Here is a 14,452-nt window from a genome sequence, read left to right on the forward strand (position 1 = left end):
TATAGAGTCCTGGTCCCGTGACTTATTGTTACTCCTGTTGTTCTCTGGGATATGTAGTCTTCTTCTGTGGACTGCACATTCAACAGAAGTATCCATACTCGACATGATGTTATGATGTAGAATACTGATAGCAAAATTACAAAATTACAAAACCATGACACTGTGTCACCACTCCCTAATGATAAAGAGTGCAGATCACGCAAACAGGAGTAAAAGATGTGCAGAACAAGATTGTGCATTTAAGATAATATCCTAGACTGCTGACTTCTCTGCCCTGAAGCCTTTGGACCCACTTCCTGTGGGTATGGTGATGTCATGGACTGATACCTTACAATACTCACTGTAGGAACTGTCATAGCTGATGTCCTATACAATAACTATTTTGTGCCCAGAAAGAGGCTCTTGTCACAGTGTAAAACATTTGAGATGCATGCTGTCTGCTTTTAGGAAGCCCAGCACGTGATCTTTTGGGTTGAAGATTCTTTATCTTTTTCAAATCACTTTATTGCCTTCCAGTAATGCCTCCCTGTTTGGCTCTGTAGGAGGAGATGGAGCCCCATTCCCTGACCTTGGGTGCCTCCAGGGATGAGGCACCAACCACCTCTCTGGGAAATTTGTTCTAAATTTGTTTTTCACAGTTGCTGTAATAAATATATTGAATGGAAATGGAATGATTTGCTCAGTGAAACTTCCTTATTGCTCTGAGCAAACAACATCCTGTAGTAGAAATGATAACAAAGAGATAGAAGAGATTGGATTTAGAAGAAGGAGAGTTAAAATGTCCTGGCTGCCTCAGGGGAAGAACATGGACCAACTGTGGCCTATATATATCTTCTAGTTGTGACAGTTTTTGTAGGGCATTGTAAGAGGAGAGACTCCTGCAATACCACTGCTTTGTTAGCTGATGAAGGAGCTTGATGTTACCAGCTCTTTTGCCCAATGCATTCCAGGTTTAGTGGCTTTATAGGAGTTGCATTATTCAAAGTTTCTTTAAAACAATTACTGTAATCATACATACATTGTCACAGTGTAAGGAACCAGAAAATTGCATTGCATAATTCCCTTGCAGTTGTCTGAGAAATCTCCTGTCTGCTCTGCTAACACAGAGCGGATATCTGATGTGGAATCGTTCTTTTCCTACAAAGGGACTGCAGTGCTTTCAAGTTAGAGAAGAGCAATAGCAAATATAAATATATTTTATCTGCTATGCTTAACAATTGAATGGAAGAAAAGTGTTAGCAGAGGTCAAGCATTGTTTGAATGTGTTGCAAATGGTTTCCCAGGGAAACAGCAAATCAGTACTCATAGCCTACTGCAGCATCTTCAGAACAACATCCAGCCACCAGCCCCAGCCGTGTTTACTATAGTACTTGGGACCAAAAGTGATGCAGACCAAAGGCAAGCGAACGTGTGAGTAGGAGCAATTCCAAAGGATGAAGAAACATTCGGCAAGAGTGGCACCGTTACCATCCTACAGTGTTTCTGAATTAAATTCGCCCGTGTCAGACGGTAAATGCTTTTTCTCCTTTATATTTAAGGCTAGGCAGGAATTTACTTTGCATGCTGCTCCTGCTGTGTTCCATGCAAAGGAACGTGAGTGTGTGCGTGGATGTATTTGTATGTTTTTTGAGTAACTAATGCTTTGGTAGCATTTTTCACACTTTAATATCATCTGGGATAAGTGCAGTTGCATTTCTTTTTTGTGCATTTGGTTGCTGTGTGAGTGATTTCTGATAGAGAAACTAACGTTGAAAGAAGAACAACCAAAAAAGAAAGTTCTTGTGATTCCATTCCGGCTTTTCAAAAGGCTGGGAAATGAGCTCTGCACTGTGCTATTGATTTTATGGTTAGTATATTAATAACATGCCCCAGGTCTATTGTTTTAAAGACAGAGGCATCAACTTTTTATGCCTGCTGTCCCTCAGCTCCAGATGGCAGTTGCTCTTTTGCACTGCTTTCCCCCTTATATTCAGAGGCGGCAGCTCTGAAGCAATTCCTTAATACAGAAAGCACAAGATAGAAACTGTGAAGCCCGTGGTGTGCTCTTGCTGATATGACAGCCAAGCACAAAGTGCAGAAACACGGCTCGTTCCCTGCAGAGTACATGCCAACTTCACAGCACAGCTCAGTGTCAGCTGGATACCTGGAGATGTCCAGCGAGAGAGGATGGTGATGTAGGGGATGTACAGCAGGGATATGTGTAGTATAAATCAAAAGTTGAAAGGAAAACTTCCTAAAATATATTCCTACCGTTCAGGTTCGAGGTGGTGCCGTTTTCTTGCTGTCTGTAGAAATCTCAGGCTTTAACTGTGCTGTTGCAAGTTTATTATATTCGATGTCAGACGTTTCAGAGCTGTGAGTGCTGCTTTCCAAAGTTGCTTGTTCTGCCCGTAATGAATTCTCTTCCTGCCAGGTGTGGTGTGTTCTTAGGGAATACTTGAGCTGTAAAAAAGGCAAGGTGCGTGCTGTCTCTGTCCTGATCTTTGCTATTCTGACCAGCAGCAAAATTGTGATTCCTTATTTTTGCGAGTTAAATTCAGCACTACATAAAAGCAAAGAGGCAGTGCACAGCAGAGCATGACTTAAAGCTCTTCAATCTACCTGGATCAGACCGGCTTTATTTACAAGCAGGACTCGGTTTTGGTACAGCAGGCAATTGTCTGTCATTTTTCTTGGGAGTATGTGTGCAATATGTGTGCAATACGGAGTATTCTGCAGTCTGAGCACTTAGCTGGTGTTCCTTTCTTGAGGGGAAAAAATGCCCTAAAGAAAGCTGAAGGAGCAGATGGAGCTGACTGGTTATGTTGGTGCATTGCTGTTGGATTTTAGGAAGTGTGAAATAATAATCCCTGCCCTCACCCCGTGCTTGAGGAGCGGTGGGATGAGCTGGTTAACAAGGTGATTTGCTGCTGCTGTGACAGTGGCTAGCTACTGCCTACCCCCATCCAGCTGTTCGGGAGTCTTAACCAGCTCCCCATGCTCAAAAATTGCACCATCTGTTCCCTTAGGGAAGGAAAATCCAGTCATCGTAGCAAGAAAGGGCAATAGACTGGAAGTGACTACATGACAGCACTTGTCATAGCCGACAGGCTGAAAATGGAAAGGTCCTTGCTGGGGATGAGGCTGACCAGGCAGAACTAATACTAAGCCCCTGATAACCTAGACGTGAAATGTGTGTGCAGCCAGTTTTACAGAGCACAAAGATTTTAGTGGGGATTTCCAATGGATCCCAATGGGATAAGGCAGCCACCAGCTTCCTAAAATTGCTGCAGCTGTCTCTGTTTCCTTCACAGGCATCAGGAGAGCACATGGAAAGGATGCCACAGGGACTTGGGCACTGAGCCTATGTGCTGAGACCAGAGCAGGAGCAGTACACTATGTTCTTTTATCCCACTGTTCCTCAAAAGTGTTTAAATAGGCTCTAAGTCAGACAAAGAAACCAAAGGACCTGCTTAATGCATAGCAGGTACTGAAGTGCTGCCACAAGCCCGAGGCAGACAGATTTGGAGTCATCCCGCTGCATCTCAATGTAAACCTCTGGAAATACTGAGAAAGTTGTTTGAGCTTCCTGGAGTCAACAGGAGAGATGGATGCTTCTGAAAGGTGATTCATCTCCTCAGATGGATACTGCTGGGAGCTGGAATGAATCACTCTCTGGAGGCACCCATCAGACAGAAGAGGCAATAGTTGGTGAAGGAGATGAATATAAGTAATTTGGTATTGAGTTGTATGTCAATGTGCTGACTGCTTTTACACTCGTATCTTAGGAGACCTATGAACCAGCCTGGATTTATTGCAGTGTTTCATGAAAGCAGGAGCTATCTCATAATTAGTTGATAATGAGATGCATATGAGTGATTTCAGGAGTGTCTCGGGTCTAAACTCCTTGTACAATGACTTTATGTCAAAGCAGCCTCGTGGCTTTCATTGAAGCTACTGTTGGTGTGCTGCAGTGAAAGTAAAATGAGAGTTTAACTCATAATGTCTGTTGCTTTTTGGATGTGTCACTACATTTTAGCAATGACAAGATTCATTGGCATTTCAGAGGATTCTCTTCTTTCTTGCCGAGATTCATAACTTTTTATTTCAGAGTAAAATGTATAAATCTGTGAAAGCACTGGAGGCACATCTGGTGTCATTTATTACGAAGTTTGTCAGAGACGTTTTCTGTAATGGAATGATATGCGATTTCAAATGAACTGATTTATGCTTATCTGCTGCTTAGTCAGTGCTGAAGTGATGGAAAATAGATCTCATCTCAGGTCCAAGAATCCTCTGGTTTTGGTTGGTTCTGGGTCTGGCATATCTGGGGAAAAGTGAGTCTGCCCAAGGAGGCTGTGGATGCCCCATCCCTGCAGGCATTCAAGGCCAGGCTGGATGTGGCTCTGAGTAGCCTGGTTTGGTGGTTGGTGACCCTGCACATAGCAGGGGGTTGGAACTAGATGGTCATTGTGGTCCTTTTCAACCCAGTCCATTCTATGATTCTACAATTCTTCTGGATGTGTCACAGCAAAGGATGTTCCTTTTGGTTGTGTTCAAGGGACTCTGGCAGAAGCTGCTACTGAGATAGTCTCATATGGAATATTTATGTCAGCAAAAGCTTAAAATGAAGCCCTTGCTCTGAAGCTGATCTTAGGGCACCAAGGCTTGCAAGTCCCCCCATAGGTTCAATCTCTCAGACAGATGGATGTTGGTTTATGAATGGCACTAAGGGACATGGCTTAGTGCGTGGGCATGGTGGTGATGGGTTGATGGTTGGACTACCTGATCATAGTGGTCTTTTCCAACCTTAATGATGTTATGACTCAGGGGAGATCACCAGAATGAAAACTTCTGACCCCCAGCTTTCAGCTCCTCACACAACAGCCTTGTGTTTTTAGGGCACATGAGGATGCCAGGAACCTTTTCTGACAGCAGAATAGAATTGAATCCAAACTATTCCACTCCTAATAGTTGTTTTATATTATCTTTTGTAAATGTGCATAGGTCATTTGCTATAGAAGTCATAGAAGTTTCACTTTCATCACGCAGAAGTCAGTCACATTGCTTTCTCTGCCTGCCCAAATTATTGTCCATCTTTGACCAAACTGCAAAAGTTGACCTTTAGAATCAACTCTTTCTGGTACAAATACAAATGATAGACTGTCTGATTTGGTTTCTATGTTTGTATATCCAGAATAAGCCTAATTCTGGAGTTGCTGTGTTGCTCTTTACAATTTATGTTTAGTTTAGTGCCCTGCATTGACGTCAGAGCTGTGGAAGAGTCCTTTAAGCTCTAAATATGCTGTGTTATGACCAGTAACTTGAATATATACATAGCTGCTGCATTTCAGAATGCATTGATGCTCTCCCTGTCTGCTGTTTGCACTTCAAATGCCATCAAACGAACTTATTTACAAAATTTATTCTGACACCCGCACATTGGTGCTGATATATTAATTCTGATGTCAAATCAATGGGATTCCTTGTCTGTGCTGAAATGGAGACAGTGATATTTGAGTTATGTTGGAATGAGAATGGGTAAAAAACAACAACAATACTCTGGTAAAGTGGGTAAGGAGGGGGAAAAAACAGGGAAAAGCACAGCAGTGCACACAGTGACCCTTTACTACAGTAACAAACTAATTCTCAGGTCCTCCAGAGATGGCTGTCCCTTGTGCTCATGCGTCAGAGCTCCCCAAAAACCATTCTGCAGGTTGTTTACAGCCGGAAAAGCTTTGATTTGCTCCTGCAAAGAGATCTGTTTTTCTTCTTTTTCTATATGGTTACAGCTGTTGAACATAATGATGTTGCAGCCTGAATCCATTTTGTGCTGCAGTCCCCAGTTGGAGTTTTAGGACACAGCAGCTGCAAACCATGCAGGTTTGCCATATTCCCAGGTTTGCCAAAGAGCATGCATCCATGCTCATTCATCCAGAATGACTTTTTCATGCAGCTGGTGCACAGAACGATAGATGTACAGACTTGCAGTTGTGTTTATCAGACCGGCATGCAGAAGCCAAGGCAGTTATACAGCAATTGATATAGGAATGCTAGTCTAAGGGATCAGCAGCCAGCTATGAGGCTCTTGGGAGATGAAAATCAACCACTGCATGAGTAGGTACCTCTGTGCAGCTTGCTTAGCGACTATTTCTATCTTTCCTTATTTTCTATTTTTCTTTATTTTCAAAAGATGAATAACTGCGTATATCCACCCATACTGCCTGGCTTCACAGAGCTTAAATGGAATTGCCTAGACTTTGATACATATGCTAAATCTCAGTGCTGTTCATGCTGTTGCTCCTTCTAACAACAGGAGGTACATGCACATTGTATGCACATCTCGTGCCTTTGCCATCCCAAGCACAGCCAGGATGTGCAGACACCTTGCCTTGCCAGGTGGCTTTCATGGACCTTGCAGTTTATGTGAGCAGATGTCAGAGATGAAATCTGCAGTCCAACCATATCAGGTTCTGGAACAGGAGCATGATGTAGCTTCTACATTGGCAGTAGCAACCTCTCTAGCAAGCAGAAAAGCTGGAAGGAAGCACACACTGCAGGATTTTGCTTGTAAGTCTAACCAAGATAGTGTTCATCAGCCTATATCTTAAATCAGGAGCATTAGGTGTGCTGGGTCGGGCTCCCAGCACTGTTATCATCACAAAGCCAAGGAGGTGCAGGCTTAGATGGTAACTTCAGGAAGTTCTTTGTGTCCTCTCCTCTAAGGCAGAGCAAGATGCATCTTCAACACCCCAAATGGGTATCTCTGTCATTTGTCTCTGCCATGAGACCATTTTTCAGGCACTTAATGACAGCCATAGTGAGAGTATTCCCACTTTTCAGAGTGACACGTCCCTCGTTAGTCACTGTGTTATTTATGGGATGATGGAATTGAAGTTATTTGCTCCCTCTTTGTTTGCTTTATATCAAAGATAGGCGGCCATATTGAAACTAGGGAGATTTCTAATTGTGAGGGGAGTTTCTGTCAGTTTGAAATGAATGGCTGTGTGCAGACACTGAGGAGATAATTGGCAGAAATTGCAGATGGACGTCACTGTTGAACTACAACAAAAATGTCTGCTCTTCTGCTTTCTCCTCTTGATGGTAGTTAATCATAGTACAGGAGAAATGCTGTACACCATCACTGAGTCATTTGTTTTTCATTAAGATGTGAATATCTTGTTTTTCCCAGGGCAAAAAAAAAAAATATTATCATAACCTTCTCATCCCCTTCAGACACAAAAACTTCCCAAACTAGCAAAGAGTGAATAAACAGGACATTACTCTGACTGGGCATACATGCATAGCCCTGATACACAGACACTCTATATGTCTGAAGGGTGTCTTTAACTGGAGAACATCACTGAGGTCTGAGATATGGTGGAAATAATTTACCTTCATCGAGCAAAGTAAGAGGTGCTTGCTCCTGAATCCTGTGTAGCACATTAGGTAAAGACTCTCCTTCTAGAGTTGGTCTGCTTGGCTTTCATAAATGTAATTATGGCTTCATGTCCGGAGTTGAGCTTCTAGTTCTGAACTCTTGAAAAACTCCCTTGGGTTTTAACATGAATAGTGGTAATATCTTCAGGTGTAGTGGCATGACTCCAGAACAGCCTTGCTGGTCATACTTAGTTGCAGTGGGTCTATATCAATGTAATGATGGGCAGGATTTGATTTTACATTGAGTCCCTTAGGCTGAAATTAAACAAACTATGGACATAATTAGCTATATATATAACTAGGTAGCCCTTCCCGCAGCTGTGTGGTAGCAGTGGTGAACAATCCAATTAAAGCCAAGGCTAATGCTCTCTAATGAGGTTTTCTGGTTATAAAATGGACAGAAAAAGCTGTTCTCCTATACCAATGACACCACAGCTCAGTCCCTATTTCTTACAAGTCGTGCTCATCCGATGTTTCCCCAGCCATGAATTTTACATCATCTTCTCCTTACTGCACAACATTAGGAGCAGAATTTCACTTCAAGAATCTCCAGCCCTCATGGCTGTGCGCTGGCTGTTACCAACATGAGCATGTGCACACGGGCTGCTGGAAGCGTTGGGCTGGTGATGTGTGAGCGTGTCCTTCACTGCGGCGGATGCTCACCAGCAGGTAAGGTTGCAGCACAAAGGGAGCGTTGTCAATTCTTTCACTGGTGCCCAATTTAGCAGGAACATTCGATTGACGTACTTTCCGCGTAGCACCAGACTGGCTTCTACCTCCATCCATCTGTCAAAGCTCAGCGATTGTTTCCGCGGCAGTGGCACAAAGGCATCGTGTTGTCAATGCACAAACAGTGACATATTAGGAGCTGAGATTTCGAGGCCACAGTAGAACAAACAGATTTTAATACTGGGTGAGTAAAATGAAGACTGTAAATGCCTTGAGTGACTTTCTGGCAAAGCTCATCTATTGCCTGACTACAGTGATAGCTATGGATGATCCCTCCCTCCTCTCCAGGGCTGTGAAAACAAAATACAAAGAAACTTTTCCAGTTCGTAAGCATGTCATCCATTTAGTCATCAATTTAGTTCTGTAATAAAAAAAAAAAAAAAGCAACCCAGCAAACCAACAAAGCAATGTTTTGGCACATGCCAGCAAGGCAGATGTTGCTGTCTCCAAATCAGTAAACACTTTGTATTGTGGACATGCAGAGGTTATGGAAAGGAATTCAATTATCTCTTTGAGAGGTTCTTCATTTCCATTGGGGCAGGTGTTTAGGAAAGAAAAGGAAAGAAAAAATCAATTATCTGATGATGAAGCCATTAAAGTTACTCCCAGGGCTGTATTTTTATAATGAATTCATTATTTTACTGGTAGTCCATTCACTTCGTTTTTAGTAGCAACTTAGAGACCATAAAAGATGAAAAGGTGCTCCTCGCAGAATGGCATCTTTTTTGGTATTCTAAGCACTGCTGTCACTCAATAGATACGTACAACATATACAAAACTAATCTGAAAATCATTGTTCTTGAATCCCAAAGAAAAATCCTTTTTCTCCTACCCCCCTGCATAATAACAGTGATTTGTCTGGCCTGAAGCTACAGAGCTGAAGATATTCTCACTGTGTAAACTGCACGTGAAATTCTGTGTTCACATGGAAAGCCACAAGTATAGAGAAATGGCTTTACTTCCTAAAATAAAATGTCTATATTTCTAGGGTGGGGAAAACAACAGTTAAATGAAGTAGAATAAAAATAATAATCTTAAAAAAAAATGGGGCAGGGCGAATTTTATCCAAGAATGGAAAGTCACCCAGATGGATTTGATTCATTAAGTGCTTGATACGATCCTGTGCAGCCCTTTCCTGTTTTCCATTCCCTTCTTTGTCAAGCGTATGGGCTGAGTGTTACTTTGACGCTCAATTATAAGCTCCAAACAGTCAAGGAATACTTCTAGCAGCAAGATCCAACACTCTGGCAGGATTTTTCTTGTTTGCTAGGTTTTTTACCAATCTCTTTGAGTAAAAAAAAAAAAATAGATCACGTCAATATTAGAGTAACAAGTCTGACCCAGTGGGAATATTTCTACTCAAGATGGTTGTTCTTTCTTCTATCAGGCACTCATTCTAAGGTAGTAAGTCAAATGATTGTGACCCCAACAGTGCTGCTCCACTTTTGCTCTGGTGGATGTGTATTTTGGGAGCTTTTTAGTTGTTTCTTCATTTTCACATGACACATTATGGTAGGACCCTACTCTTGTCCACTGTGGGAGGTCGTGCTCTCACCTCCTGAGACCACGAGGCCTCCATAGGCATGTGGGACTCACCTACGTAGAAATTCAGTGGGAAATGCTGCTCTTGATTTCTATCTAAGCCTGGAGGGTCTCATTGGATCCCTTCTCGAGGGCCAGTAGTTGCTGTGTGAGTCAAAGAATGGGAATTAGTTACACCACAGTCAGTTTTCCTTTCCTCTGACACGTGGGTTAGAGGCACACATGTAAGTTTTTGCTGGAGTTCTTTGTAAATGGTGATTTGTTGTCCTTGCTGCTGATACTGAGGTTGGAGAAATTAGCCCAGCGCTTATCTCTTCACCTTCCCTGTCAAAGCATCTCTTTGAAATATGGTGAGATTCAGTAGCGTTACATGGCCTGAGGTTTCCAGCTGTAACGAGGAGGTTTTGATAAATTGCTGTGCTATCTGATTGCTCTCAAATACAAAAGGAGATCACACTAAATCAAGCAGTGACTTTCGATTAAATGCAATCTCCTGAATTGCAGTTTTGGTCTCGGCTGCTGAGTTTCTCAATGTACGGGAAAAGACTGATGTTCCTTTATTGTACGAGATATAAATAACTCAGGGCTCTTTTTGCATGTGAGAAAAATAGGCATCCTTGAAATTTTGGCTGCAGATCATCTGGTAGACTTCTGCTGAGTATAATGTGAATCTTGAGCTTGCTCTAAGTGACGTGAATCGAGATGTAGCGTGTGTCTTTTAACGTAATGAAATCGCTTTAAATGATGCGTATCAAAGCGAGCAGTGATTTGGGTCGATGCACCTTGGTGGTGGAGGACAGGCAGTCAGCAAATGCTTCCTGAAAATAAAGCTTCCGTAAGTTAAGGACTGGAAGATTTGGAAGTGCCTTTTTGGATATTTAGGCCAGAAGGTGCTGCTTGTCTTAACCTCACAGAGATGGGAAGTAACTTTCAGCTGTCGAATAAAGGTGTGATGCTGCTTCTTGTGGGGAGACAAGTGGGAAGAACAAGGCTTGGACTTGTGAAATGGGTAGAACAAGGTCATGGGAAGAGTTGTGTGGCTATTAGATCAATATTTTCTCCATTAGAAAGTAAATATATGAAGATTAAAAGCTTTTTAAGGGTTTGAAAATGTCTTGTAGGCTCTAAAAAGCTCTGTAGGCATTGATGCTCACCAAAAAAAAAAGACGAGAAACCATCTAGTGCTTACCCATCATATAGTTGTTGGTCCTTGAAAGTCAGCTTCAGTGTTTATACTGTCACAGTCTGTGTTCTAAACATCTCCTTTGTGGTCTTTGTAATTAGAGCAGGTGAATCAAACACAGCATGTAGTTCAGGTGTGGTTATATGAACTTTAGCCTCATCTGGCAGAAGGGTTTTGACTTGGTTCCTCTGTCATCCCTGAATACAATCCCAGCTTTAGGAAATGCTTTCATGTTGTTATTTGGTGTGGAGTTATTTGCTCAGAATCACAGAATTGGATTGGAAAACAGGTTGGAAAAGACCTAGAAGATCATCCAGTCCAACCATTACCAATACATCCCAGTGCTCCAAGTGCACTGAAGTGGCTCATGCTGTAATGAAGAGTGTTGCCTTCTAAGAGGTTGTTGTTGTATTTGTTGCATACTTTGCACCTTACACAGGTGTTTTATGGCAGTTTTCCTGTACTTTTCAGTGCAAGGCAAGTGTTTGTTGTATTAAAGCCTCCAAATCATGGCAGAGTCAGTGGCTGCTCTGAGTATATGCAACTTCTGTCAGTCTGGGTGAAATGGTCACCGACCGGAGCTGCAGGTGCAAAAGAAGAGGTGGGTGATCTCAACAGACCATGAACACACGTGCTTATCAAAAATGGCCTGTCAACTTGGCTTACTGACTCAGAAGAGAACTCTGCTCATGTGCTGACCTCTTCAACAGACACCTTCAGTATGTTTGGGAGTATTGAAGATGACCAGATTCCAGCACTGCACTCCACTCTGTTTCTTTCTAGTTCTTAGTCCAGTCCTTCAAGCACTTACTTGTTGCTGTATCCTTCTCACCAGCAAACTTCTCATTTGGTGTTGCTGGTGTTTCTGGCACCTGGGGCTCGCCCACTGCCTTGTGCCTTTGTAAAGTCTCCCTCTGATATGCAGTGTCTTGGAGGTGGCTGCACGTCATAGCAGAAGAAAAAGTAACATGCATGAAGATGTGGAGATTCTGACACGGTGCACCCGAAGCCTTCAAACTGACCTCTTCTGAAAGTTAACAAATGCCTACATCCTAAAGACCCATCAGTGACCAAGGCTTCATCTGATGCAAGAGTCTACAAGAGTGGTTCTGAAGGATGGAAGGGGAAGCTCTCACCTTGAGAGTCTCTCAGCACCAGCCCCAGTCATTCCTCAGCCCTTCTTTCTATCCTATGGGGAATGGTGACCTCTCCTTTGGCCTGATTCAGTGTCAGTGCTCAGGAGGGGCCCACGTGAGTACTAATTCCTTAGACTGTTCAGAGCCTGTGGATGGACCTGCATGGCTGAGAGTATGCTGCAGTATAAGGCTCTCATTTCTTCAGGGGAAAGTGGTTTTCATACAGCAGCATTTACCTAAAGGGGGGAGAGAGTTAAGTATTTACTTACTTACTTATTTACTTTGTTCTGACTACAGCTGAGACCTTGATTTTTTGCCATGTGCTTCCTTTCTCCCACTGACTCATTTGTATGCATTTTGCTGACAGTGTTTGAAAGCCCCACTTTCCTCCAGGAAGTTTACAGCCAAACTGATGCAAACTCTTTCTTCTCAGGTGCCTCACGATCATCTGTCATCCAATGCAAGCCAGGAGGCAACTGCCCCAGCAGACACAGAGGCATGACTAGGCAGCTCTCCCCTCTATCTGTGGCTGAAGATTCTGCTGCTCCCATTCTTGAGCTGCAGAATCGAAGTCCCTCGGGAATCTGTCGGCACAGCAGAGTCGAGAGGCAGAGCAGATCAGGTAGGCATAATGGACCGCATTGCCGGTGTCACAGCATGCCTGCAAAAGGCCTCTCCTGTCTGATATTTGGAAAGACGGTGCAGAGTCCGAACGTGCTGACGTTGGGTTTCGGTGCTGCAAACTGCATGGCCTTGTGAAAGTCCTTCCTGTACATGTGTGCGGACTGGGGTTAGGCAAGAAGGAAGCAAGGATGGGAGAGGAAGTGCTGGGCCTTGGTAGGAACATAGAACGTGTTATCCGAGAAATCCTGTTGGCACAGAAGATGTTGAAAGGATGATTAACGTTAGCGTGCCGGCTAGACTTATGAGATGGTTGTGTTTCCTCAGCTTCAGCCTGGCCAGAGACCAGGAGCCTTAAAACCATTTACCTCCTCAAAGACAATGACAATCCCAGCTTGTACCATGGACAGTCTGATGAAGAAGAAGAGAAGAAGAGAAGGTGAGACAAGTGGAAGGATATCTAGGAAAGACCATCACGATTTAGATCATCGAACTGTTGGTATGGCGAATGCTGGCTTCTTCACCATCGTGTCCATCTGTCATCAGCACAGGTGGGATGAGAGCAGTTGCAGTATTCAGCCAGAGACCTTTGACTGTGCTGAACTGTACTGCTGAGGAAAGAGTGGCTAAATGACTGAAATAATTAAACTGTCCCAAATACTTTGGACAACAGTATATGTAGGTACTGTGAGCAAAAAGGAGAGGAAGAGCAGGTTGGATCTCCCTTGCACACTGGAACTGTGGGAGATGAATCTTTATCTTGTCACTTTATCACAGATGACAGCAAGAGTCAGCCATTTTCTGCCTCGAGTTGGATGGAAAACAGAGAAATCTTGTACTCTTTTGATGGAAACCCTCAGAAGGACATTAAAGGTGATGACTGCAGCAAGGAGTGGATGTCACAGCATCTTGCAGTGAAGATCTTACCCAAGATACTGGAGAACTAATCCTGAACTGTTCTCATTTTCTGCAGATATCATGATGAATAACTTCATATTTGCTTGCACAAGGGTACATCCAAATCAGAATCTGTCTTTAGTTAAGAAAGGACTTGTAGTCCTATTGAGAAAAGAACAGCACCATGACATCATATTCATCCAAATGTTTATTTTGCAGTATTTTTCGTCCCCTTTTTATCCAGATCTTCCTCATCAGTGAGGTCTAAGTGTGACTGACCTGACTGATAGTTGAACAAATATAAAGAATATCATTTTCTAGGATGTAGTTATGAAACGCTTAAGAGTTCAGAAGAAAAACTGTAGGTTTTAATTTTATTCATCTGATTCTTTTGAAAACAAAAGCAAAAGATGGTTCCTCTTGTTATGGAGATATCACATACAAAAGTTACAGTACTGACAGACAAAAGGAGCATGCAAGGATATTTCTGCTCCTTGACTTTCAGCACAATTTGCCATTGACCAGTGTCATCTGCATGTGTCACCTGTGGTGCCATCTGCATTCTTTCCCTCTCTTTTCATCCTTATTGAGTTCTCAGATTGCTTCCATGCTCTTGACGGGTTAAGTCAGTTGGTTAGTTTCAAGCTGAAGTAAGTCAGCAAGGATTTCTATGGCCTTGCTAATTGTAAATGCTATCTGCCCACCACTTTGGCTCATGAATTTATTTTCTTCTCAGCATAGCATTCAGTATCATGGCCTCAGATTCTACTTTCTAGCTCAGTTCAGGCCTAACTTCATCACTTGGAAGTCCTCCAACATATTTACTGCGATTTGTGTGTCTGCTTTCCATATGTCCCTACCCTCTTGGAGTTCAAGCCGCGTGATTCTTTTGAAGATATTTCTTATCTCTCCCTTTTGGATCAAG

General features: G+C 42.9%; 1 protein-coding gene across 4 annotated transcripts in view; it reads left to right on the top strand.

Moving 5' to 3' along the window:
• The window catches only part of SLC35F4 (solute carrier family 35 member F4), a 93,084-nt gene that overhangs the window by 61,846 nt on the left and 16,786 nt on the right, over nt 1–14,452 (top strand). Inside the window, exons 1-2 of one of the 4 annotated variants that reach the window (XM_032445047.1) lie at nt 1,211–1,509; nt 12,443–12,631. The exons of 1 other annotated variant lie outside the window; for it this stretch is intronic. In XM_032445047.1, the coding sequence (XP_032300938.1) occupies nt 1,434–1,509; nt 12,443–12,631 (265 nt within the window). In that variant the 5' untranslated portion in view covers nt 1,211–1,433. Of the gene's footprint in view, nt 1–1,210; nt 1,510–12,442; nt 12,632–14,452 lie in introns of those variants that run through there. 2 more of the 4 variants (XM_032445046.1, XM_015865883.2) reach the window with 2 other exon arrangements.

This window comes from Coturnix japonica, chromosome 5, assembly GCF_001577835.2.
Source record: "Coturnix japonica isolate 7356 chromosome 5, Coturnix japonica 2.1, whole genome shotgun sequence".
Taxonomy (NCBI): Eukaryota; Metazoa; Chordata; class Aves; order Galliformes; family Phasianidae; genus Coturnix; species Coturnix japonica.